This window comes from Phyllobates terribilis, unplaced genomic scaffold, assembly GCF_046119375.1.
Source record: "Phyllobates terribilis strain yellow unplaced genomic scaffold, ASM4611937v1 Scaffold_2__4_contigs__length_985480577, whole genome shotgun sequence".
NCBI classification, from domain to species: domain Eukaryota; kingdom Metazoa; phylum Chordata; class Amphibia; order Anura; family Dendrobatidae; genus Phyllobates; species Phyllobates terribilis.
The window spans coordinates 926512674-926538612 of record NW_027362762.1 but is presented as its reverse complement, the minus strand read 5'-3'; the positions used below and the strand labels follow the sequence as shown (position 1 = coordinate 926538612).

The 25939-nt window shown below is 42.9% G+C and overlaps 1 protein-coding gene across 1 annotated transcript in view; it reads left to right on the top strand.

The window, feature by feature from the left end:
- The window catches only part of LTN1 (listerin E3 ubiquitin protein ligase 1), a 76483-nt gene extending 57989 nt beyond the window's left edge, over positions 1-18494 (top strand). The window contains exons 24-30 of the mRNA XM_073668295.1: positions 1293-1358; positions 2798-2984; positions 5115-5286; positions 5456-5676; positions 8012-8206; positions 9674-9841; positions 18081-18494. Coding sequence (XP_073524396.1) covers positions 1293-1358; positions 2798-2984; positions 5115-5286; positions 5456-5676; positions 8012-8206; positions 9674-9841; positions 18081-18143 — 1072 coding nt within the window. The 3' untranslated portion in view covers positions 18144-18494. The remainder of the gene's footprint in view (positions 1-1292; positions 1359-2797; positions 2985-5114; positions 5287-5455; positions 5677-8011; positions 8207-9673; positions 9842-18080) is intronic.
- Positions 18495-25939: the final 7445 nt, after the last annotated feature.

Sequence of the window (25939 nt, the reverse complement as noted above, 5' to 3'; positions counted from 1 at the left end):
GAGTGGAGTGGGGTGGGTTCAGCATGTGCTTGGGGAGTAGCGTCAGCTGGGCGCATTCACATTTTTATTTTTAATTTACGGTTTGTGTAATAAAGTATCAGTCTGTCTGCTTTTTAATTTCTCCAGACGTAGTGCTGCTCTTCTCTTTATAATCCCCCTTTTGGGTGAATGAGGCTGAGCTGCCATACCAGACAAAGCCTATAATGCCAGAGTGGCGCTATTTCTGGGAAGAAAAAAATAGACCCTTTTCTAATCTTAGATGACAACCCGTTTAAAGAGAAGCTATCATCAGAAAATGACCTATTCTGATTTTTCGTTAATTATATTTAAAAAAAAAAATAATATATTGCAATATTTTCTTTTTTTCATGTTTTTTTCTATTTTTCAAAAAGCAAAATTAGTAATTCACATTTTTCACACTGGCCACTAAAACTTTTTTTTTAGATCCCTACTTCCTGCCCTTTTAGGAAGGGTTTTCAGCAGGCTCATTATAATCAGAGGTAGGATTACAATGGCAGGTAACACATCTAACTGTCAACTTACAATGTATACAGAAAGCTGCTAATCAGGAGTGTGGGTGGGGTTATACACAAAGCTGCTAATCAGTGGTGCGGGCGGGGTTATACACGACAAGCTGCTAATCAGGGGTGTGTGCATGGTTATACACAGCAAGCTGCTAATCAGGAGTGTGGGCGGGGTTATACACAAAGCTGCTAATCAGTGGTGCGGGCGAGGTTATTCACGGCAAGCTGCTAATCAGGGGTGTGTGCATGGTTATACACAGCAAGCTGCCAATCAGTGGTGTGGGCGGGGTTATACACAGCTAGCTGCCAATCATTGGTGTGGGCGCGGTTATACACAGCAAGCTGCCAATCAGTGGTGTGGGCGTGGTTATACACAGCTAGCTACCAATCAGTGGTGTGAGTGGGGCTATACACAGCTAGCTACCAATCAGTGGTGTGAGCGTGGTTATACACAGCAAGCTGCCAATCAGTGGTGTGGGCGGTGTTAGCTTTCTCAGCTCTGCTTCATGATGCATCTAAAAATGTTGATTGTGTCACAATTGCTGCACCCAGTAAACTAAGTGATACATCGCTGGAGTCAGGGTCTCAGCCCCTACATCATGCTGCTGTCAATTACATGACAAAACCTGCTGACAGACTCCCTTTAATGGCCTATCATTACCCAGATTTCACATGTGATACCCGTAGTGATGTAGGTTATCCTGTACAGGCAGGAGTTGTCTAGCAGCCTTGTGGTTAGTAACTTGGCTTTTTTTTTTTTGCTCACAGAATAATGGCCGATCTCCCAGCATTTGATGAAGACCATGGATCTGATGATGAAGAGGAACCTGCGTTGTGAGTCTTATTTTTTTTTTATTATAATGGTTTGATAAATTCAAATAATGGAAAAATGTTATTTAAAGGGTGTCGTCCATGATGACTCCGTTCAGTTCTCATTTTATTGTGTGGCTATTGCGGTTACATATTAGTTATGGCGCCCCCTGGTGGTGTTTTCCTCCCTTTTTAGAATGTCCACCTGATGTGTCTGGCGCTGGTGGTCGCACATGCTCAGTCCCATCGCTCGCATCCTCTCGTATACAGGGTGATTCCTGATATTGTACAACCAGGCGATAAAAATCCGGGGCTTCTTTTCTCTGGCACCAGTCATATTACATAGATGTTCTGAGAGGGAATAAAATAACCACAGGGGGCGCCACAGTAGATATGTAACGGAGATATTTAGACGCATTGTCACTTAAGCCTGCAATGCGCTCATCACCGGGCTTCTATTTTGTCAGTCTCGGCCCATTGTGGATTACATGGACGGCCATTTATTATGATGGCTGGCATGTGATACCACTATGTGGCCGCTGCAGGGATTTGTGCGGTCCAATGCAGCCGGACGTCCCCCGCATACAGTACAGGATAACCCGGAGGTTCTGGTCACCCCGACATCAGGAGGACGTTTATGGCACAGAGGCGACTTCTGCAGCTGGTTCAGTTCATGGTTAAAAATAAGACTTGGCTACAGGGAAATGATGAGTCTGTTCCTCCGCTGCAGAGTATTTTTTACGTAGAGGAACATCCCCACCGAAAAGTGACTCACGGAGCATTGCTGGCACGGAGCAGGCACAGCGTACAGAGCATTGCTGGCACGGAGCAGGCACAGCGTGTTACCTCGCTTTCACTACTGGGGCTTGTGTCGATGAAGGGTAGAAAAAACTGGCATAAAACCCACAAATTAGAATAAATGAATACCCAAAGCACAATAAATATATCAAGCCTGACGGAGTCGGTGCTACAGACATGTATCCCCCCCCCTGGTGACACTCCCTGTATGTTCCTACGAGGCCATGGAATTTGTTCTTCATATCATGAAGATGCCAGGTTTTTGTTCCTGTGATCATCATCAACAAAAGGGGGAAAACTACGCCTGGGATTTTTATGTTAGTGATGATTAACTGATTTTTTTTATGCACAAAAGCCACAAATGGAGATCAGGATCTTTTCTGTTCTTATTGAGGAGGATGAAATAAAATGAGACCCTATAGTTATTACAAATGTGTCTGGTCTGGGCCATCTGTAGGAAGGTACTGGTTCTCCCTGTGGAGACCAGCAACGCTCCATGGCAATAGTATGGAAATGAGTTCTCCTGACCCGTGAATTAGCCTTAAAGCTCGACTTGAGATATCAGCCCAATCTGAGACCTCGATCTGTCGCTGTGACCTTCCGATCTCACATGTCTGTATGATGAGGATTTCTTGGCTCTGACCACGAGGTTTGCTTCTCTGTAGATCTCCACCTGCCGCTCTGATGTCCATCCTGGCTCTTCAGGAAGATTTGGTAGACGCTCTCCTACAAGGGATCCAAGTGGGAGAATTTGCCGTAATCCGACCATTAAAGGAAGAGTTCTGCTTCGTCCTGGGTTACCTTCTGACTTGGAAGCTCATACTGACTTTCTTCAAGGCCGCGTCGTCTCAAGTAGGTTCCCAGCATCCACATTTCCATCTAGTGTGGAGCTTTCACAAAAATAGGATTTACCATATATACTCGAGTATAAGGCGACTTTTTCAGCACATTTTTTATGCTGAAAAAGCCCCCCTCGGCTTATACTCTGGTATATACTTATTTATACTTCTATATAGAGTATATGCCGGTGGGGGGGTTGCGGAGGAGGAGCGGGCACACCTATGGGCTTGCAGAAGAGTGAATATTCATTCTCTTTAGTAGCGGGCACATGTGATCACTGAGCCGCTGCTGGAATTGGCAGCTGCGACTCACACTGCGCTATTAAGGAGAATGACTGACTATTCTCTCCTCTCCGCGCATATAGTCCCAGTATGGAGAGGAATGAATATCCCCGCTGCTCACCTCGGCATCTGAGGGCGCATGGCAGTGATGCTCAGGCGCTGAGGTGAGATGCTGGCTGACAGAACGCAGCACTGGAGCAGAGGGGAGGAAGGTGAGTAGAGGTGTTTATTTTTTTCATGTATGCAGTGATGGGGGGGGCATGTATACCAGGATAGGGGGCCATGCATACCTGGATTGGGAGATGAGGGGTGCCATGCATACCATGATTGGGAATGAGGGGGCCATGCATACCAGGATTGGTGATGAGGGGGCCATGCATACCAGGATTGGGCGATGAGGGGGCCATGCATACCAGGATTGGGCGATGAGGGGGCCATGCATACCAGGATTGGGCGATGAGGGGGCCATGCATACCAGGATTGGGCGATGAGGGGGCCATGCATACCAGGATTGGGGATGAGGGGGGCCATGCATACCAGGATTGGGGATGAGGGGGGCCATGCATACCAGGATTGGGGATGAGGGGGGCCATGCATACCAGGATTGGGGATGAGGGGGCAATACTTATTTACCAGTAGCTGCTGCATTTCCCACCCTAGGCTTATACTCGAGTCAATAAGTTTTCCCAGTTTTTTGTGGTAAAATTAGGTGCCTTGACTTATATTCGGGTCGGCTTATACTCTAGTATATACGGTATATACAAAAATTACTATAAAAATACACAGAAGAAATATATATATATATATATGTATAAAAATTTCTGTGTATTTTTTGTAGCAATTTTTGTATATAACATATTATGTGTTAGTATCCACATGTGCAAATTAACCTAAGTAATTTCATCTGTACATAATAGACCAATATATATACATTGTAGATATAATAACAATAATAGAGATATATATATATATATATATATATATATATATATATATATATATATATATATATATATATATATATATATATATATATATATATATATATAATCTATGAGCTTTTTGGAGATGGAAATGTCATTCTCCAGCAGGACTTGGTCCCTGTCCACACTGCCAAAAGTACCAATACCTGGTTTACACACAACAGTATCACTGTGCTTGATTGGCAGCAAACTCTCCTGACCTTAACCCCACAGAGAATCTATTATAGAGAATCTATGGGGTATTGTCAAAAGGAAGATGAGACACCAGACCCAACAATGCAGACGAGCTGAAGGCTGCTATCAAAGCAACCTGGGCTTCCATAACCCCTCAGCAGTGCCACAGGCTGATCACCTCCATGCCACATTGCCGCATTGATGCAGTAATTGATGCAAAAGGAGCCCGACCAAGTATTGAGGGCATTTACTGAACATTCATTTCGGATTTTAAAAACATTTTTCAAGCTGTTGTTATAAAGTATTCTAATTTACTGAGATAATGACTTTTGTGTTGTCATTGGCTGTAAGCCATAATCATCAACATTAACAGAAATAAACACTTGAAATGATTTGAGTGAAGTCAGTGGTGAAAAACGCACAGAGAATTACCATGCTGATGATTATTTTCCGCACCAAATCTGCAAGTCAAAAATCTACAACGTGTGCACACAGCCCGTCTTGAGCGGATCACAGGTTCCTAGTCTCGATCTCTTGTCTTGGGGCTACAGGAGAAGCCGAGCTCTCCGCTATTTTTGCAGCCTCGTATACGGACTGAGCAGATGTCGGCCATGCACTCACCTTCTCAGCCCTTTGTTGTGCTGCATTTTGGTAAATCATTTACATATAGTTATTTTTGATGGGTTATTCTCTCTCTTCACCAGCTGCGGGCGCTCTACTCTCAATATCTTCGTAAAACAAAGAGCTTGAATAAGCTTCTCTACAACTTGTTTAAGCTCATGCCTCACACTCCGATCTTTCCCGGCCAAACGAGCGAAGCGGCCTGCAGAGAACCCAAAACCTTCTTTACTGAGGAGCTGGAGCTGACCGTACAAGGTGAGATCAGGAAAGCTTCCAATATATCATCCACATCGGACTCTTTAACCCTTTGAATGTACAATTATAGATGACCCCGACTGATTGGAGTCACTGGTACTTCCCATTTCTGGTTGGGTTGGTGGTGTTTTACGTGTGAATGGTAACGGTTGCCCGCCTCTTCCCGTAGGTTGCCTCACTCTGCAGTACGAGATCCCCCATTTGGCGTGTTGCGTTTATCACATCACTTTGAAGGATTTACCCGCCATGGTCCGTCTGTGGTGGAACGGCTGCGAGAAGAGGATCTTCAATGTGGTCGATAAATTTACTACAAAGTACGTGAGCGGAGTGTTGTCTTCTCAGGAAATCTCATCAGTGCAGTGCAGCACGCAGATGTTTGATGGCATGACGGTAAGTCAGTCTACGCTACTGCCTGTGTGTGTGCAACTCGTCGTGTGTCTATTTAATTTCTTTACTACTGGCCTAAGAACTGACAGGCAGATAGACACTACCTACTGTACCTGCCTGTTGTGCCCGGCGCCGATCTCTGCCGGCACTGAGTGGTCACTGACCGCTCCTGCTGTTAATTCAGCGACTTCCAAAGACTTCACATCCTCAGAGCAGCGGCTTCTCTTCCACTTTGCTCTGTTGATGGGACATTACTGCACACATCATGCTGACAGCCAGCTTTGTGCTGCCTAACTGCTGAGAGCCAGCTTTCAATCAGCATGATGTCGGCAGTCAAGCTCTGTCAACAGAGCAGCCCGGAAGAAGAAGAGCTGCTCTGTTGACGTGGAGCAACTAAATCGCCGACAGGGGCTGGCGCCGGGTACAACAGGCAATGTGATTGGTCATTATGGGCAAATGTTTAACATGAAGAAAAGAGAACAGCCGAACATAGGGTCCCTAGATCAAAATGAGGAACAATTGAACAAGGTTAAGGACAAATAAAATACCTTTATTGATTAGAAACAATGGTACACCATACTAGAGAAGTATGTGCGCAGCACACAATATTACATTAAATACAACAAGAATCAATTTACCCAGGAGCAGACGATTTTTAATTATAGTCAATTCCATCCCAAAATACATGGAAGTCACTCCACTATTCCACCATGCATAATTCATAAACGAAAATAATATATGCTTAATGTGAGTCTGGACCTGTGGTACCAGACACGGAGGGAAAGGGGGTCGGGTAGATGCACCACACACTATAGATATTAGAGTATGATCTGTAAGGAGAAAATTACTACATGCATCAATATATGTATAACTATATCATCCAGTGTGTGCATAGCCCTTGCCGCCAATCACATCCATGCGTTTTTGTTTTTTTCTCCCCTTCTTCATACATTTTTTATTTTTCTGTCCACATAGAAATATGAGGGCTATTTTATTTTTTTGTGGGCTTAGTTGTACTTTTCATTGACACCATTCATCTTACCACATAATCTACCGTGATCTCACACAGGAGTAGCTTGCTCTGCTGTCACTGCTGACCAATTACAAATTGATCTGAGCAAAACAGACATAAGTGATTATTGACACCTTTAAGCTCATCTATGGATAGACCGTGTGGGGGAAGCGGCAGTACAGCAGAGGTAACAGTGCTGTGAGAGGAGGAGAGCTGATAGAAGGGTTTCTAATGTGACACAGCTAAACTCAGCTGTGCTGCCCTTCCTCCATATTAGCATCTCAAAGATGTTGGTCATCTGCGCTCTACTCCCAGTACTTTCTAATCATGCAGGAAGTTAGACCAGGAGATCAGAGCTGTACATATCACACAGTAAGAAACCTGCTCTAAGCTATGCCGGGGGCGTGTTCTTCATTCTCCAGTGTTTTTTTGCCTGCTTATGATTGGTCAACATCTTACAGGGAGAAGAAGTACACGCCCCCCAGTGAAAACTATCTGATAATACCCACTAGGACTTAACAAAAGTTAACTCATTTGGTGCCAAATAGTTTGATCTCTAATATCTCCGCAATGGAGAGATTTAAAAACAAAAAAAGTTTAATCCCTATTTGCAGCACCTATTACATTGTATGTTCAGTGGGATTGTGTGTTTGTTTGTTTTTATCATTTCATTACATGTGGATTTTTCCCATTTTTCTGTACATTGTATGGTAAAGTGAATGGAATTTTCCAAAACTGCAACTCATCTGGCATAAAATAAACTCTTATGTTCTGCCATAAGTTTATGGCTTTTGGAAGAAGGGGATGAAAGTATAAAGGTGCAAAAATGAAAAATCACCTATTGTAAAGAGGTTAATTAAATGTTTGGCCTTGGGGTCAATGCTATCAAAGCGCTGGATGTCGATGTAGACAGGATGAGCTCTGAGTTATTTTGAAGGTATATACGACGTGATGCTGTACAGATACAGAGACCAGCACAAGAATCGCCTCCTAAAATTAGGGAATGGTGCGTTGCCTTTGAAGTTGGAAATTACACTTAATACCGATTCCATGTCCTACGAGCCAAAGGCAACACAAGTCGTGTGTCTTATTTTCCTCTGCAGACGGCGTAAATGAGGAAGGCTTTATGTGATCCGATGTATTGTTATTGGAAGTTTCCTTGGAGACTCTGGAAAACCGAGCCTAATCTTATACATAGAAAGGCTTCACTGCTGGAAATGGACATTTAGAAACTTTTCTTTTAACTTTTTTTTTTTTTTTTATTCTTTATTTATTTTTTGCCTTTTGTGTATTTATACAGTTTAATCTGAAATGATTTCTTCTTAGGTCAAAGCTCGTCCTACTACGCGGGAGGTCATAGCCACCTACTCCGTGGATGACATCTGTATGGAACTCATTATTCAGTTACCGCCAAATTACCCCCTGGGATCAATCGCTGTAGAAAGCGGGCGGCGAGTAGGGGTGGCGGTTCAGCAGTGGCGCAACTGGATGTTACAGCTCAATACCTACCTTACACACCAGGTTGGTCTAAGTCACCCATTTGATCTATACTGGAAAAAGTATTTACACCCAGAATACGTGTGCCAGGATAGATGAGGGCAGCTCTGTGTTATTTTCTCTGCTCCACTGACTGTCTAATATGTATGTTGGCCTTTCAACTGCCCCGTCATCTAAGATATGGATCTGGCGTGTCTAATTTTGTCGAGATAACCTTCCGCCAGTGAAGTGTGACGGCAGCTCTCCCATAGAGGGGACTCTGCCAAGCGTGCGCTTTTGTGTATGGAGGAGTTGAGAGATGGAGGTGTCGTACAAACCATTGTACGGCCGACAACTATCTATTATCTGTGGGGGTCCTAAGGGTTTACTTTATCTGTATTTGTTATAGTCTATGGGACTGACGGAGATAGGGGAGCTGTGTTCTGTTATCATCAAGATTATCCCAGCAATGGCACCCACAACTATCAGACACTTCTGACCTATCCAGTGGATAGGTTATAAGCATGTAGTTAGGGACAAACCCTTTAAAGGCCTTGCATACTTTTGACGTAGGAAAATGGTTTTACATGTGCAAGTGTAATTTTATTAACTAAAGTTAACCACTAAGTTTGTCTGTAATTTTCATTCCGTCAATCATTTTCAAACCTCTAGTATGCAGAATACCACAGTATCCAAGTTTCTTTTGTGAGAATGCCTCTCTGTAATGTAGGCTGGATGTGTCTCTGTCAATATTGTAGGCTGGATGTGTCTCTCTCAGTAATGTAGGCTGGATGTGTCTGTGTCAGTAATGTAGGCTGGATGTGTCTGTGTCAGTAATGTAGGCTGGATGTGTCTGTGTCCGTAATGTAGGCTGGATGTGTCTGTGTCAGTAATGTAGGCTGGATGTGTCTGTGTCAGTAATGTAGGCTGGATGTGTCTGTGTCAGTAATGTAGGCTGGATGTGTCTGTGTCAGTAATGTAGGCTGGATGTGTCTCTCTCAGTAATGTAGGCTGGATGTGTCTCTCTCAGTAATGTAGTCTAGATGTGAGCTCTGTGTGCGTATCCAGGGTACTGCTGTCTTCACTTGCTGTAGTATATCTTGCACAGCTCCGGAGTTGTAATTTCCTCTCCTTGTGCTTTCCTCCTTGTCTATAGTCTGTTTTTTGTGCCTTCTACGATACTTTCTCCCCTCTCCGTTGCAGATTTGTGTACATCCTCCTCCCCCTTCCTGCTTTCTGTAACACAGAGAGAAGCAAAGCACTCAGCTAGATATACGACTTGCAGACACTGCAGCAATAAAATGCGAGAGATATATATTTTTAAGACTATTTAGAAAGTTGCTTAATTTTGCATTTAGGAAGCAAATGAACAATAAACTATTTGCGAAGGTATTCTTTTAAGCATCTTTATTGGCCTGGTGCTGTCCCATCTGTAGGAACCTGTCGTATACATGTGTTGGTTGATTATCTCATCATTGTGCTTGTAATACTTTTTTGTTGTGACCTCCTCAGAACGGGAGCATAATGGAAGGCCTGGCTCTCTGGAAGAACAACGTGGATAAGCGGTTCGAAGGAGTAGAAGACTGTATGATCTGTTTCTCGGTCATTCATGGTTCAAACTATTCTCTACCTAAAAAAGCCTGCAGGACCTGCAGAAAGAAGTTCCATTCGCAGTGCCTGGTAAGGGACGGTCATCACTGGACTTGTCAATGGGGATGTCCCACAAAGGCAACCTCTGTTTTTAAAGGGGTTGACTGGTGGCACTCACTTCCGCACTGCAATCAACTTATTGCCAAGCCGGCTCCTAATAAGGGATTGTCTGGTTCTCTTCCGCATCAGGAGGCTAGCGATGCCAATGACGTCGCTTTTCCACATACTTACCAGCACTTCTGTCATTAGCTCAGGACATGATGCTTGCCGATTAAGCACAAGTTCTGGGAAGTATGTGGAAATACGACATCATTGTCATCGCTCACATCCTCATGGAGAAGAGAACCAATCAACCCCTTAAAGGGATTTTCCCACAAACAAAGTTAATTTTAATCAACATTTTAATCAATACATCTTTGAATAATAATAAGTTCCACAATTGGATGTGCTTAAAAAAAATCTTCCTGTGCTGAGATAATCTTATATCTGTGCCCCTGCTGTGTACTGTGTAATGGCCGTGTCTGACCCTGTAGGGAACATGGTCTGATCATACCACATCTCCTGGGCAGGGGAGGAAACACAAGAGTATACAGACATTACAGCATGGGATTACAGCTGACTCTTTTTGTGAGGTAAAACATTTCACTGACTGTTTTTAAGCAATGTTTTACCGCAAAGAAATAATCATCTGTAATACTGTGGTGTAATGTCTGTATACTCGTTTGCTTCCTCCCCTACCCAGGAGATGTGGTATGATCCGACCAGGTTCCTGCACGGTCAGACACGGCCATTACACAGTACACAGCAGGGGCACATTTATAAGATTATCTCAGCACAGGAAGATTTTTTGTAAATACATCCAATTGCGTAAGTTGTTATTATTCCAAGATCTATATTGATTAAAATTAACTTTGTTCGTGGGAAAATCCCTTTAAGTGAAGACAGCTTGGCAATCGGCTGATCACAGGGTGTCAGGCTTTAGAAATCCTCTGCAATCACTTGTACCTGTGGAAGTAAGTTTCGACAAGCAGCGCACTTCCAATGAATGTCCTCGTTAGCCTCTTCTGAAGTGTATTTTTCTGCCTCCAGATATATGATTTTTTTTTTTGCCATTTAATGTGCATCTTTCTGTCCTGCACCCTGAATTTTGCTCTTTTCAGCTATTTTCCCCTCTATAAAGGCCATGTGCTCACACGTAAAAAAAAAGGGGGAAGCTTTGTTATAGGGGTAATTGCTCTTGAATTAAAACCAGCAATATCCGACTTAATCTCCTGAGTTCGGCTCCTGGACACAGCACTCTCTTTTCTGATATACAGGAAAAAGAGTGACATGAGGCAGCCTGAACAGTCGCAGGTGTTTAACCGCTTCCCGACCGCCCACTGTAGATAAACGTCCGCGCTGCCTGGGCTCTGTGCAGCGCGGACGTTTAAAAACGGTGGGTGGTCTCGCAGTGCTCAGGACCCCCTGGGTCCTGCAAGCGCTGTGAGAGCGGTGCAGAGCGTTAGCTCTGACAGGGAACATCATCGGGACCTGATTAGATCAGGTCCCAGTGATGTTAACCCTTTGCTGTCTTCTATATGCTGTGATCTATAGTGATCGCGGCATATAGGAGACAGCACGAGGAGAGGGGGTCGTCCACTTACCTCTCTGACGACCCCTTGATTGCTTTCAGGACCTGGCGTTGCTATGGCAGCTGGAGGTCACATGACCGCCTCCAGCTCTGCCATATATGGTGTCCTTCCTGTCTGACTTCAGCCTGTAGCTGATGCCAGACAGGAGACTGTGAAACAGTCAGTGAAGATCTCATATAATGTAATATATGTCTATTACATTACATGAGATCAGGGATCAGAAAAATAAAAATTAATGTCCCATACAGGGACTAAGTAAAAATGTAAAAAAAAGTAAAAAAAAATGTTTTGAAACTGTTAAAAAAAAAAAATACAAAATAAATAAAAATAAATAAATAAAATATTAAACCGATAAATCCATATAGTTATGCAAAAATAAAAAAAGTACACATATTTGGTATTGCCGCGTTCGAAACAACCCGAGCTATAAAACTGTCACACTAATTAACTCCTTATGTGTACACCGTAATAAAAATAAATAAAAAACGGAGCAAAAAACTATGCTTTTTCCTCATATCGCCAAACAAAAAGTGGAAAAGAATGCGATCAAAAAGCAAAATGGAAATAGAAATGGTACCGCTGAAAACGTCATCTTGTTCTGCAAAAATCAAGCCACTATACAGCTCCATCAGCCAAAAAATAAAAAAGTTATACCTCTCAGAATAAAGCAATGCAAAAAAAATATTTTTTCTTTAAAATTGTTTTATTGTGTAAAAGCGCCAAAACATAAAAAAATATACAGTAAGTGTAGTATCGCTGTAAATGTACTGACCTGAAGAATAACGCTGCCTGATCACTTTTACCACACGCAGAACGGCATAAAAAAAAACCTCAAAAAACAATTCCTGAATTGTTGGTTTTTGTTAATTTTACCTCCCAAAAAAACGGAATAGAAAGCGATCAAAAAATGTCACGTACCCACAAATGGTACCAATAAAAATGTCAACTCGTCCCGCAAAAAACAAGCCATCACATGACTCTATCGGCCGAAATATGGAAAAATTATAGATCTCAAAATATGGCGATGCAAAAACTAGATTTTGCAAAAAAAAAGCGTCTCTTAGTGTGTGACAGCTGTCAGTCATAAAAACCCGATATAAATCTGGTATCTCTGTAATCGCACCGACCCGAAGAATAAAGTAATCTAATCAGTTATATCACACTAGGAACGGTGTAAAAAAATAAATAAAACCAATTCTTCACCTGCTACTGATTTGTTTATTATGTCTCCCAAAGATCGCAGTATGGCTCGGCACACATTTATCCTGCGCTCTGCGCTGAGCACTTACGCCAGAGTTTCCATGTAAATCTCTGAAATATGTGATTCAGCCGGAACCCATGACGGAAGATTCCCTGTAATGAGGCAGATATAGGCCACTGTGGATGCCGTCTGGCCTGTGATCCCACGGTGTCATTTGTTTTAGGCGTGCATAAAAGTGCGGTTGGCCACAGTTTTGTGCACTTCTGAAAAAAAGGACACCGCTAAACAGAGGCCAGACGGAGTCCAGAGTAACTCTGCTGCCTCATTACAGTGAATAGATCCCGCAGGGGTTTCATCTGAATTACATCACTTGGAAATTTAGATGGAAACCCCGATGTAAGTGCTCAGCCTAGAGCGCCGGATAAATGTTACGTAAAATGTTCCCAATAAAAGCTTCAACTCAGTCCTCAAAAAAAGCTAGTCCCCACTCAGGTCCGTCATCTGTTAAACATATAAGGGACTTCCAAGTTACTGGTAGCAGAAAGGCTCTGGAAAAGCGAAATGGTCCTTGCCCCCCAAAAGAAATTCAAAAAATTTTGTGCTCCCAAATCCAAATGCCTATTCTACAATAATTTGTTCTCCAATTGTCAAATAGCACTCCGTCCCCCCCAGATCTCGCCGTATGGCTGAGCGGTACGATACAGCCACATATGGGGTATTGGCACTTTTAGAAGAAATTGTGTGACACATTTCGGCACCATTTTTACCCATTGCCCTGTGTGAAAATGTAAAATCTGAGGGTAAAACATTTTTTTGTGGTAAAAATATTATTATGCTTTTTTCACTGCCCAATGGTATAAATTTAAAAATTAAAAAATACTCACTACTTCCCTAGATGAATTCCTTGAGAGGTGTAGTTTACAAAATGGGGTCACTTGTGGGGGTTTCTGCTGTTTTGGCATGTCAGCGACTCTTCAAATGTGACATGGTGTCTGCTGCCTATCCCAGCCAACATAGCGCTCCTTTCTCTTCCGAACCCTGCCGTACACCAAAGCAGTGGTTTTCCCCCACATATGGGGTATCGGCGTGTTCAGGAGAAATTGTACAACAAATTTCATGGTGCAATTTATCCTGTTACCCTTATGATAGTACAAAATTAGGGAAAGGAAAACATTTTTTGTGGGAAAAATGTGAAAATTTTATTTTTATGGCTCAATATTATAAACTTCTGTGAAGCAGCTGGAGGTGCAAGGTGCTCACCACACATCTAGATAAGTTCCCTAAGGGGTCTAGTTTCCAAAATGGTGTCACTTGTATGGGGTTTCCACTGTTTAGGCACATCAGGGGCTCCTCAAATGCAACATGGCGTCCGCTAATTATTCAAACAAATTTTACATTCAAAAAGTCAAATGGCGCTCCTTCCCTTCCGAGCCCTGCCGTGCGCCCAAACAGTGGTTTGCCTCCACATATGGGGTATCGGCGTGTTCAGGAGAAATTGCACAACAAATTTCATGGTGCAATTTATCCTATTACCCTTATGATAATGCAAAATTAAGGGATGAAAAACGTTTTTGCGGGAAAAATGTGAAAATTTTATTTTTACAGCTGATTATTATAAACTTCTGTGAAGCACGTTGGGGTTCAAGGTGCTCACCACACATCTAGATAAGTTCCCTAAGGGGTCTAGTTTCCAAAATGGTGTCACTTGTGGGGGGTTTCCACTGTTTAGGAACATCAGGGGCTCTCCAAACGCAACATGGCGTCTGCTAATTATTCAGACAAATTTTACATTCAGAAAGTCAAATGGCGCTCCTTCCCTTCCAAACCCTGCCGTGCGCCCAAACAGTGGTTTTCCCCCACATATGGGGTATCGGCGTGTTCAGGAGAAATTGCACAACAAATTTAATGGTGCAATTTATCCTATTACCATTATGATAATGGAAAATTAAGGGATGAAAAAACGTTTTTGTGGGAAAAATGTGAAAATTTTATTTTTACAGCTCAATATTATAAACTTCTGTGAAGCACCTTGGGGTTCAAGGTGCTCACCACACATCTAGATATGTTCCCTAAGGGGTCTAGTTTCCAAAATGGTGTCACTTGTGGGGGGTTTCCACTGTTTAGTCACATCAGGAGCTCTCCAAACGCAACATGGTGTCTGCTAATTATTCAGACAAATTTTACATTCAAAAAGTCTAATGGCGCTCTTTCCTTTCCGAGCCCTGCCGTGCGCCCAAACAGTGGTTTTCCCTCACATATGGGGTATCAGCACGCTCAAGAGAAATTGCACAAAAAATTTTGGGGTCCATTTTTTCCTGCTACCCCTGTGAAAATAAAAAAAATTGGGTCTAAAGTAACATTTTTGTGAAAAAAGTTAAATGTTAATTTTTTTCTTCCACATTCCAGAAATTTCTGTGAAGCACCTGAAGGGTTAATAAAGTTCTTGAATGTGGTTTTGAGCACCTTGAGGGGTGCAGTTTTTAGAATGGTGTCACTTTTGGGTATTTTCTGTCATAAAGACCCCTCAAAGTGACTTCAAATATGATGTGGTCCCTAAAAAAATGTTTTTGTAAATTTTGTTGGAAAAATGAGAAATCGCTGGTCAACTTTTAACCCTTATAGCTCCCTAACAAAAAAAAATTTTGGTTCCAAAATTGTGCTGATGTAAAGTAGACATGTGGGAAATGTTATTTATTAAGTATTTTGTGTGACATATTTCTCTGATTTAAGGGCTTAAAAATTCAAAGTTTGAAAATTGCAAAATTTTCAAAATTTTCGCCAAATTTCCGATTTTTTCACAAATAAACGCATGTGATATCAAAGAAATTTTACCACTATCATGAAGTACAATATGTCACGAAAAAACAATCTCAGAATCAGGGGGATCCGTTGAAGCGTTCCAGAGTAATTGCTTCATAAAGTGACAGTGGTCAGAATTGAAAAAATTGGCCCGGTCACGAAGGCAAAAACAGGCTCTGGTGCGAAGTGGTTAACCTCCGGCCATCGCTACAAATCCCTGCCCTGGTGTCAGACATCCTCTCCGCGACACGTGGGTCAGCCTTCAGTAATGAGACCAGTGCATGTGCATCTAATATGCTTACGTCCGTTCTGTCCTAGTGCAGAAGCCTTCATCCAGTTATTATAAGAATAAACGAAGTAGTATACTTATTGCCCTTGTAGATTGTGAAGACCCCAATGTTCAGTGATCTGGTGCAAGCCCATCCAGAGTGCACATGTGCTCATGGACCACAAGGAGAGGTCCAGTTTATTGCTGATGTAATGTCAGTCTGCACAAGGATCACCTCCATTTCATAGGGTTAATCTACTATGTAATCTGTCAGCAGCATGATATAGGGGCAGAAACCCTGATTCCAGCGATGTGTCACTTACTGGGCTGCTTGTAGCAGATTTTGATAAAATCCCTGTTTTCTCTGTTGCAGATCAAGCAGTGCTCCGAATGCTGAGCTCTGTATAACCCCGCACACACCACTGATTGGCTGCTTCCTGTGTACATTGTCAGCAAGCTGCCAATCAGTGGTGGGGGGCGGGGTTACACAGATTAGCTGGACTGCCTTGCACATGACACCTAGTCCTGCTGTAATAATCTCCTGATGACAAAACACTGATTGTATCGAAACTACAGCAAGCTGCTGAGCAAGTAACATTTTGCCGTAATCAGGCTCTGTGCCCCTACATCATGCTGTTCTCAGATTACATAGGAAGAACCTGCTGACATATTCCCTTTAAAGTCCATTTACACTGCATTATTATTGTGAACAAGCTTTAAGAGCCCTAGTTTCCAGGAGCGGACACAGACAGAAGAGGCCCGTGTGCAGTTAGAATATATGGGCTCTTTTGAGTCTAATAGCTCATTATAATGAACAATTTGACCTGCTTTAGAGGCAGAAGTGGGCCCTTTTATCTCTTGAGCCCCTGTGTGGTTGGACAGGTGGCACCAAAGGTATGTCCGCCCCTGCTTGATAATCGTGCAGTCTAAACAGGCTGCCGATCATATGACGAAAGTGCAAAACGCCCGTTGATCGGATGAATTAATATTTTTGGTTGGCACAAAAGATCATCATTCTCGGCGGCACAAAAGATCATCATTCTCGGCGGCACAAAAGATCATCATTCTCGGCGGCACAAAAGATCATCATTCTCGGCGGCACAAAAGATCATCATTCTCGGCGGCACAAAAGATCATCATTCTCGGCGGCACAAAAGATCATCATTCTCGGCGGCACAAAAGATCATCATTCTCGGCGGCACAAAAGATCATCATTCTCGGCGGCACAAAAGATCATCATTCTCGGCGGCACAAAAGATCATCATTCTCGGCGGCACAAAAGATCATCATTCTCGGCGGCACAAAAGATCATCATTCTCGGCGGCACAAAAGATCATCATTCTCGGCAGCACAAAAGATCATCATTCTCGGCAGCACAAAAGATCATCATTCTCGGCAGCACAAAAGATAATCATTCTCGGCAGCACATCGCTCACAGGCTCTGTGCTTTTGAGAACAATGGCAGCTTATGTTCACGATCTATCTCTGGTCGTTCTCTGCTATTAAATGACTACCGATCAGCAAACGATTAGCAGAACGGCAGGTGTGAACATATCCTTACGTATCTAAAAATCCGCACTGAGAAATCAAGAGATCTGCCAGTTCCCAAATATTTGACTCCCGCAAAAATCACTGGAGATTGAGAATATGTTTATGCCAGTAGTGCAATGCTGCAATCAGAAGCACGCGCTGATAATTCCTATTGTGCGCCCTGGTGTTTGCTGTAGTTTCGCCTACACATTAGATTGCATTTTGTGTTTCAGCCTTTGTCTTCCTGACAATCTCACTCATAGATGTGCAATAGAAATACAATAATTCGGAATGATCTCCTGGAACCGGTATTTAGGAACGAGAGGTTTCGCCGCTCCCCCTGGTATCACAGTCAAACTCCCTATTACAGATGGCTCTTTTTCTCCCATATTTTCTACCATCGAATATAAATCTATTTTTGTTTATATCCAGGGCGACTTATCAAAGGGATGAAAAGACTTTCTAGATAAGGAGGGAATCCTTAAACGAGACGTGTTTCCCTGCAGCTAAGGACCTGGCGCTTAGTCACGGAGTTCTGCAGTCTCATGAGATTTATTTAAGTTTTGCCTGAAGGTGTAATGAGTCGATTGGAGAATTTTCCTCCTTTAAATTAAATACACAGGAAATAATTTACCCCCCTGACTGAAGAAGGGGACTTAAGAGATTTTGCTTTAACCTCTTGTTTACAACGTGCAATCCTCACAGCTCCAAGTCCTAAATGGCAAATGTGCCAATTTACGCAGTGATAACGGAAAACAAAACAAAAAGTTGTGTTTCCTTTGGAGACATTTCTTGCTTCTCTTTGCAAGATAAATAATTCTGTATTTCTTATCTTTTTAGTACAAGTGGTTTACTTCAAGCAACAAATCTACTTGTCCCCTGTGCAGGGAGACGTTCTTCTGAAAGCGGAGGAGGTGCCCCTATGTACGTCCGGCGAGGACCTTGTGCGCCGTTCTCAGCCGCCACATTGACTAATCTATTTAATTGTCTAATGTCCGCTATAAAGAGATGTTTTTATTTTCCTCATCTCACCATCAGGATGGGCTCTAATCTTCTGTACAGGATCGGCCATGATGTATTACCCAAAGGATAAATCGGACTTCTGTCACAAAGTGACAGTTTTGATGGGAGGAAATGCAGAACATTTGCATTTTATAATCACGTGCATTAGACGTCGCGATTCTTGTAAATTTTGCTGGATCTTTGGAAATGAAATTTATTTTAAATAAAAAAAAAATATAGTGATTGAAATTAAATTCTGTAATGGTCTCTGTCGTTTTAATAATTCTGCATGAATAAAATGTAAGAACCTTTAAGATATATCACAAACAGAGAAGCTCCTTTTTATGAGCCACTTTTTTATTTTCTCTACCAACTAAACTCCTCATTCACTCCAGACAGTAACACACATACTGTATGCTTTCTAGTAAGTGTTTTCTCACCCCAGTGCTGGATTCACAGCTGCACTGCTCAGTACGGCTATTGTCCTCCATTCTGTTGCAGGAATCCCTCACGTTTCTGTGTAATTTGTATTGCAGTCATTATAACTGCTAGTCTCCAACCACTAGCTCAGACGTGAGAGAAAATTAGAGATGTGTCCTGCATGTTTCACCAGTTTTCTTTTCTGCGGGCATAATAAGCAAGTGGTCTTAAACATGTCCCCCTTAGGCCCCTGAAGCAGTTTCAGCCAAGGGCTTTTTGGTCCCGGTGACAGGGAGGCAGCTATTGGATTGGCCGGGCTGACACTGTGTCTTTAAATGTACAGCATGCTATCCCAGCCACATCATAGAATAGCAGATATGGCCGCAAAACCGAATCTGCTGAGTGACGTCATGCTGAGGATCTCCCAAGCAACAGGGCTGGATGGTAGATCAGCTGCATGGGAGGAGGTAAGACCTTGTGGCTGCCTTTAGTGATATTACACTGTATATAGGGGGCTGTGGGCATCACGATACTGTATATAGGACTGTGGGGACCATCTTACTGCATATATAGGGAGCTGTAGGGGGTCATCATCATGTATATAGTGGAGCTGTGGGGTGTCATAATACTGTATATAGGAGGCTGTGGGGACTATCATACTGTATATATGGAGTTGGGGGGTGATCATCCTGTATATAGGGAAGCTGTGGGGGTCATTATCCTGTATGTAAGGGAGCTGTGGGGGCCATAATACTGTGTATAGGGAGCTGTGAGGACCATCATATTGTATATAGTGATCTGTAAGGGGTGATAATCCTGTATATAGGGGAGCTGTGTGGGTCATTATCCTGTATATAGAGGAGCTATGGGGACCATCATAATGTATATAGCGAGCTGTGGGGGTCATCATCCTCTATATATGGGAGCTATAGGGGCCATAATACTATATATAGAGGGCTGTGGGGACCATCATACTGTACATATGGAGCTGTAAGGGGTGATCATCTTGTATATAGGGGAGATGTGGGGGCCATAATACTGTCTACAGGGGGCTTTGGGGCCATCTTACTGTATATATGTAGCTGTGGGGTCGCAGTACACTAGGCATCACAATTCAACCCTATTTATTATTATGACACCACAATGTAGCAGCTACACAGAGTAAACTTTGGCCGCCTGACCTTGTCAAGCCCATAGTCGCCATGTAACCCCAGCCTAAATGTACCAATGCAGCCTACGTCCTAAGTGGCCCCAGACTTTTTTTAGTTTTAGTCCCCCTGCTCTAAGCCATATAATGGCCAGGAATAGTGTTACACCTCATATACATACACAGGACAGCTTATTACCTGAAATGACTTGTACGCTTTAAGAAGTGTTTCGGTGCAATCTTGTAAACTAGGAATATTGAAAGGCTCCTGGAAATAAATACAATATAAAATCTACAGTTCTTCAGTAGACCGTCTGCTTCAATTTCTCATGGATGTGAAGATCTCTGCTTGCTGTCATATAAAAGGGTTGAGTAGCAGGATTGGAAGTGCGCTTTCCGGAAAAGGACACAATTAGTGGTATGATAAATTGTAGGTTTATTGTCAACGTGTTTCAGAGTCCACTGACTCCTTCTTCAGGACAACCACACCTAAATAAGTCCTGAAGAAGGAGTCGATGGAGCGAGAGCTGCGCGGACAGGGAGACTTTGTGCTGTAGGCACACCGCCCCTAGCGCCCAGCAAAGCCTATAAAGATTGCCTGTTAATGCTTCCTACGTAGGAACCACTGGAGAGGTAGGGAGAGACCCTGGAACCACTGTAGAGGACCTGTGGGAGAAAATGACCTCTATATGAATATGACCAAGGATATACCATCAGATACCTGAACCTCACCAGATTGCGGGACAACTGTACCTCCTGAAACTATCAGGCTCTGGTAGACTAGCAGGCAGGAGTGGGGGGCCAGGACCTTCCTTCAGATCACCTGAATACTCTTCTTGTGTTAGGGGTTAGGTACCTGCCGGATAGACAGATGAGGATACCGGGTGGCAGGTCACACCTTACTCATCATCTCTACTTGGGAGAACAGTCTGACTGTTTACACTGTTTCCCTCCAAAGGCTTGTGAATAATAAAACCTTCTGAAAAAATAAGGGGAAAATGTTACTGAAAACCTAGGTAGATTTTGGTCTAGTGAAAGACCCGTGTCCACCTCCTACTTACACTAAGCTAAACTGATCGGTTTGTCTCCGGTCAGTAGGGGTTATACTACTGAGAAGGAGCTAACTTTTTTTTATCGCCTAGTGTCAGCCTCCTAGTTGCAGCAGTAGACACCCATGGTTATCTATGTCCCCCAATGAAGCGATAGAGGAAACTGAGTCTATCAATTCTATGAATGTACAGTTCCATGCTGTCTACTATCCCCTAGGTTCAGACTTCTCCATGGTCAACCCCCAAGGGGGTTGGTAGGACACCTTCCCAGATGTGCATGGCTTACTCCAGCCACTCAGGGTTTTCCTTCTAATTATCTTCTGTTTCAGTGTAGGACATTTCATCTCTTTTCCTTCTGGATGTCTACAGCTCAGGTACTGATGTACCCTACATCGTACCGAAGAAATCCAGGGTGCTCAACAAGGTTTTTTTCAGCCCTCTTTTAGATTCCGCAACTCATCGATTGTTCTCCAACACCTTCGCAGTCGCCTACAATCAAACCCCCCCCCCTTCCTCCCGCCTGCTTCTAGCATGGAGGTAGTCTACTTTCTTTCAGCCTCCTCTTGGAAACTTCTATATCTGTTTTCCATATCCATCATCTTTGCTATTTCGATTTGACTATTCCAGTTTCACGGCCTGCTTGTGAAACGCAGCATCTAAACTCCGGTTCCTCCGATCATGGCGAGATTATGATCTATGTAGTGTAACCCTCTTATTCTCCCCTTCCTCCTGATTGTTGAAGCTTGAGTTTAGTTTGTTCCTCCGCTCCTTAGGGGCAGGTTTCTACCCTCCTTTTAGAAAAAAACAGTTTTCCTTTTCATTTTTTCGAGTTTTCCTGTGGGGTGTGCACGCTTACTAAATCTCTAGCGGCCTCCCGTGTGCCTTGGGTGGGCCCACATCTGGTGTGTAACACTCTATAGCATTCTTTCTTCGTTTCCTTTTTTAGTCATCCTCGCTCCGATCTCCTCCTTCTCGTCCTCCTATCGAATCGGTCTCTTGGATATATTGTAACTGGTCTAAGTGCATTTCAGCGCTCCTTCTGTCGAGAACAGATTCCCCGTTTGCATCTGAATAGTCATCGTAATTGCTTTTGAGTCAGGATCCACTCTAAGATTCTGGACGGATATTGACATAGGTCAGGCCTCTTTCACTTTCTTCCTGCTCTCTTCATCTGGGCCAAGGACCTCCTGCACCATTCCTCATCAGGCCTCCACTAGCGGCTCTCTAAGCTGTTTCTCAGTTATCCATTTTTTACCTCCCAAGTTCTATAGAATGCTCTTGTTCTTCCGCCTCTTTGACGTTTTCGTGCCTGGGCAGAAATGTTTTGTATATTACAGTGACCGGTCTTTGACCGGAGAATCTCGCCTCTGCTCGTGCCTTTGACTAGTCTCTGTTTGTCATCCCACCCTTGGGGACTGCTTTGGGACGTTCCATGGTTTCCTGTGTCCCCCAATGAAGTGATGGATAAAAGAAGATTTTGGGTTCTTACCATAAAATCTCTTTCTCGGAGCCTTCATTGGGGGACACAGCACCCGCCCTTTTTCTTAATGTTTCTGTTGGGCCAGTCTGTGTTCTAAGGACCAAAAGGGTAAATCCCCACTAGATATCCCTCACTAACAGGCCATAAAACTTTAACTTTTATTGTGTATATACATAAATGAGGGTATAGAAAAATGGTTAAAATGGTGGTATGCCTCTAATTTGCTAATATTATGTTTATACACTGAGCCATTAATGCTTCTAAATGTCAGTTGATGGCATCCCGGCGTCATCAGGGGAAGGGACACAAAACATCATTGGTGTTTGTGTCCCTTCCCCTGATGACACCGTGTATACGGTGAAACAAGTAGGGGGGACTGGCTATTTTATTCAAATGCCGTGTTTTGCTTAATGATGGCTCCCCGGGATGCCATCAATTGTTATTTAGAAGCATTAATGGCTCAGAGTATAAACACAATATTAGCAAATTAGAGGCATACCATTTTTTTTCTATACCCTCATTTATGTATACACACAATAAAAGTGAAGTTTTATGTCCTGTTAGTAAGGGATATCTAGTGGGGTTCTATTTCAGGTTGTTTCTCCTACTGCTTTCACACTTACTGATCATTTTGGCTCCGGTCGGTGGGTGTATACTCCTGAGGAGGAGCTAACTTTTTTTATTGCGTATTGTCAGCCTCCTGGTGTCAGCAGCATACACCCATGGTTTCCTGTGTCCCCCAATGAAGGTTCCAAGAAAGAGATTGTATGGTAAGAACACAAAATCTTCTTTTACTGCCCTATTATACAGTTGTGCAACCTGAGATTGACACCTTCCTGCTTCCTATTACCTCTAACCACTTAAAGGGGTTGTCCAGCCTTATGGTCACACTATGTGACTGCAGACTTGTGAATCTGCGTGCTGTCCAATTTTCCTGTTTCTTTGATAGTAGAAGATTGAGAAAACGGCTCCTCCTCTCCCCAAACCTACACTGCCCTGTGACCTCTGCACCTGGCATAGAGCATGCCCACTGCACTCCTATATTGAACAAACTAAAATTTTCAGACCCTTGCTTACATACCTGCTGCAAAGCAGATTAATTTGGAAGTCGGGCAAGAAACCGATCCGTAGAGTAGGAAAGAGACGTAAAGAGATGAACTGGAATATAAGTTGGTGCGCATGCAGCGTGTAGGCGCATGTTCACACTGGCCACTAAACAGACTGTTTATTTATTTTGTTTTTATCTAAGGTTTTGTCTGTTTAGGGGCCAATGTGAACATGCGCCTACACGATGCATGCACACCAACTTATACTCCAGTTCATCTCTTTAGGTTTTTGTTTCATTTTTTTTTTGCGCTTTCTTCAAATAAAGGGGCGGCCTCCCTTTTCCTTCAGTTGGACATTACATTCATGTAGTTTCCCATGCCTGAGTGTCCATTAGCCGGGTCTCAGTACTTCTCAGCCCTTATTCACATTATGTCACTTGACATATGGTAAGATTTTAACACTAGAAGTTAGGACCATCCCGAATAGGGTCACCTTGACGTGGTTGGATGGCTTTTACGTTTTTTTGATCAAAATTATGCTAACTAAGTACCCTATATTGTTTTCATGTACTATTGCTATTTATTTATTTACTGCAGAGTATTTGCTTATTATGTTTTTGTTTTTAGAGTAGGAAAAAGTTGTATTATAGAGTCCCTGAGCTGGGAATTTTTATATACACATGGTCACTACATCCGCACACCCTATACCTATGTCCCTGGTTAGCTCAGTTAAAGGGGTTGTCCATGATTAGACAAAAATGGCTACTTTCAGAAATAGCACCACTCCTGATCGCCGGTTGTGTCTGGATTTATAACTCCAGCCCAATTGACATGAATGGAGCTGAGCTGCAACGCCACGCACAACCCATGGTCAGGACTGATGCTGCGTCTGGAAATAAAACAGCCATGTTTTTCTATTCCCTTACAACCCCATTAATGTCTTTTCTGTAGATAATAGATAGTGCCAGGGCTTAATATTTCACATAAAAAAGTAAACCTGTACTAAGCTACTGAAGAATAATGAAATATAAGATTCATTAGCAAGAAATAAAATGAGCTCATCCGCACTCTGAAAATAGAAAAGACTTTGCCAAAGAAAATATATGAAACAATAATAGAAGTGAATACGATCGTTATTTTTAACGTATCCTTTTCATTTATTCAACCACCCCCTAAGTCGTCTACTCGCGGCGAGTCTAGCGCACATCTGTACTTTCGCCGTTATTATTAATGCAGGTTTGTATCTGGTAACAATGGCTGGAACGACGTGATGGATTCAGTCTGTACCGGGTATTACATAATGCACTGCATGCGATTGTATCCATCTAATGGTTATCAAATTCTATTTTCTTTTCATCCTGTATGGATTGAATATTAATAGTTTCATTCTGTACCCTCGAAAAAGAAAGAAAATGTACTTGGATTCCTAAAAGGCAATGTACAATCATTAAAAAAGACATATTACTTTAATCAGAATTTTTTTTTTTTTTGTTAAAATCGTAAAATATTTCAGTTTTTACACTGATCGCTAGACCACAACAGACTGAAACTTCTTGTTTTATGAAAATCAGTTGTTAGCTTTGCTGTTGAGATTGGGACAGAATGAACAGAGTCATCTCATCATTCGGTAATGAGTCATTTAAAATGGTTCCAACAAACTTTGGATAAAGTAATGCTACAAGCAAATCTAAAAACTGTTGTAATATAATTTGAGCAAAACATGCTTCTTTCTCCACATATGAGCCACTTCTTTCTATTGCCTCTTGAAATAATGATTCATTCTGCTAAAATCTATAACACTCAAGACAAGGAAAAGAGAAGAGTAGAGTGAAAAGCAAAGTGAGCAAGAGAGACACTTAGCTGCTGCTGTTTTCTAGTAGTTGTCTTATCTCACCCAAGTTCTAGATTACACAGTTACACTGCACAGTATTGCTGCATAATGTCGTCCATGCTAATTCTCCTTCTGAAACTGTACTACGTAGAGACAGGAGATCATATCTCAGTGTATATGTGGCGCACCTGCGGGTCCAGTAGTCACAGAGGTACTGCATGTCACCCAGAGCTGTGGTACCCCACTCTCAGGTAAGGACGCAGTACTACCCGGGACCCACACACCCACATCCAATACACTCCACTTCAGTAGGGAAGGGCGAGATTGCTCCTAACGGAGAGCACAGTCCCTGGTCCCTAGCTGAAGGGTGGAACTAGGTAGAGGAGGTGGGTAGAGGAAGAAGTTCAGTGGAGCACAGACAGAAAGAATATAAAAGGCAGATAGAAACATGTAGAAAGGGTTCAGATTCAGAGGAGAGACAGTTGGGAGTGGGAGCTCAGAAGAAGCTCCGCTCAGGAGAGCAAGGAAGGAGAGAGAGGAGTCGGGCATAGTGAGAGAGGCCCAGGAGGAGAGTGAGAGAAGACGGGAGCAGTAGGACAGACTCCAGTGAGAAGGGATCCCAGGGGCACGACGAGTGCAGGATGCTACCCTTGCACCCGAATTCATGCTGACGTGGAGGGATCAGGCCGCAGAAGGGGACCGGCCCCAAACTAGTGGAGAACAA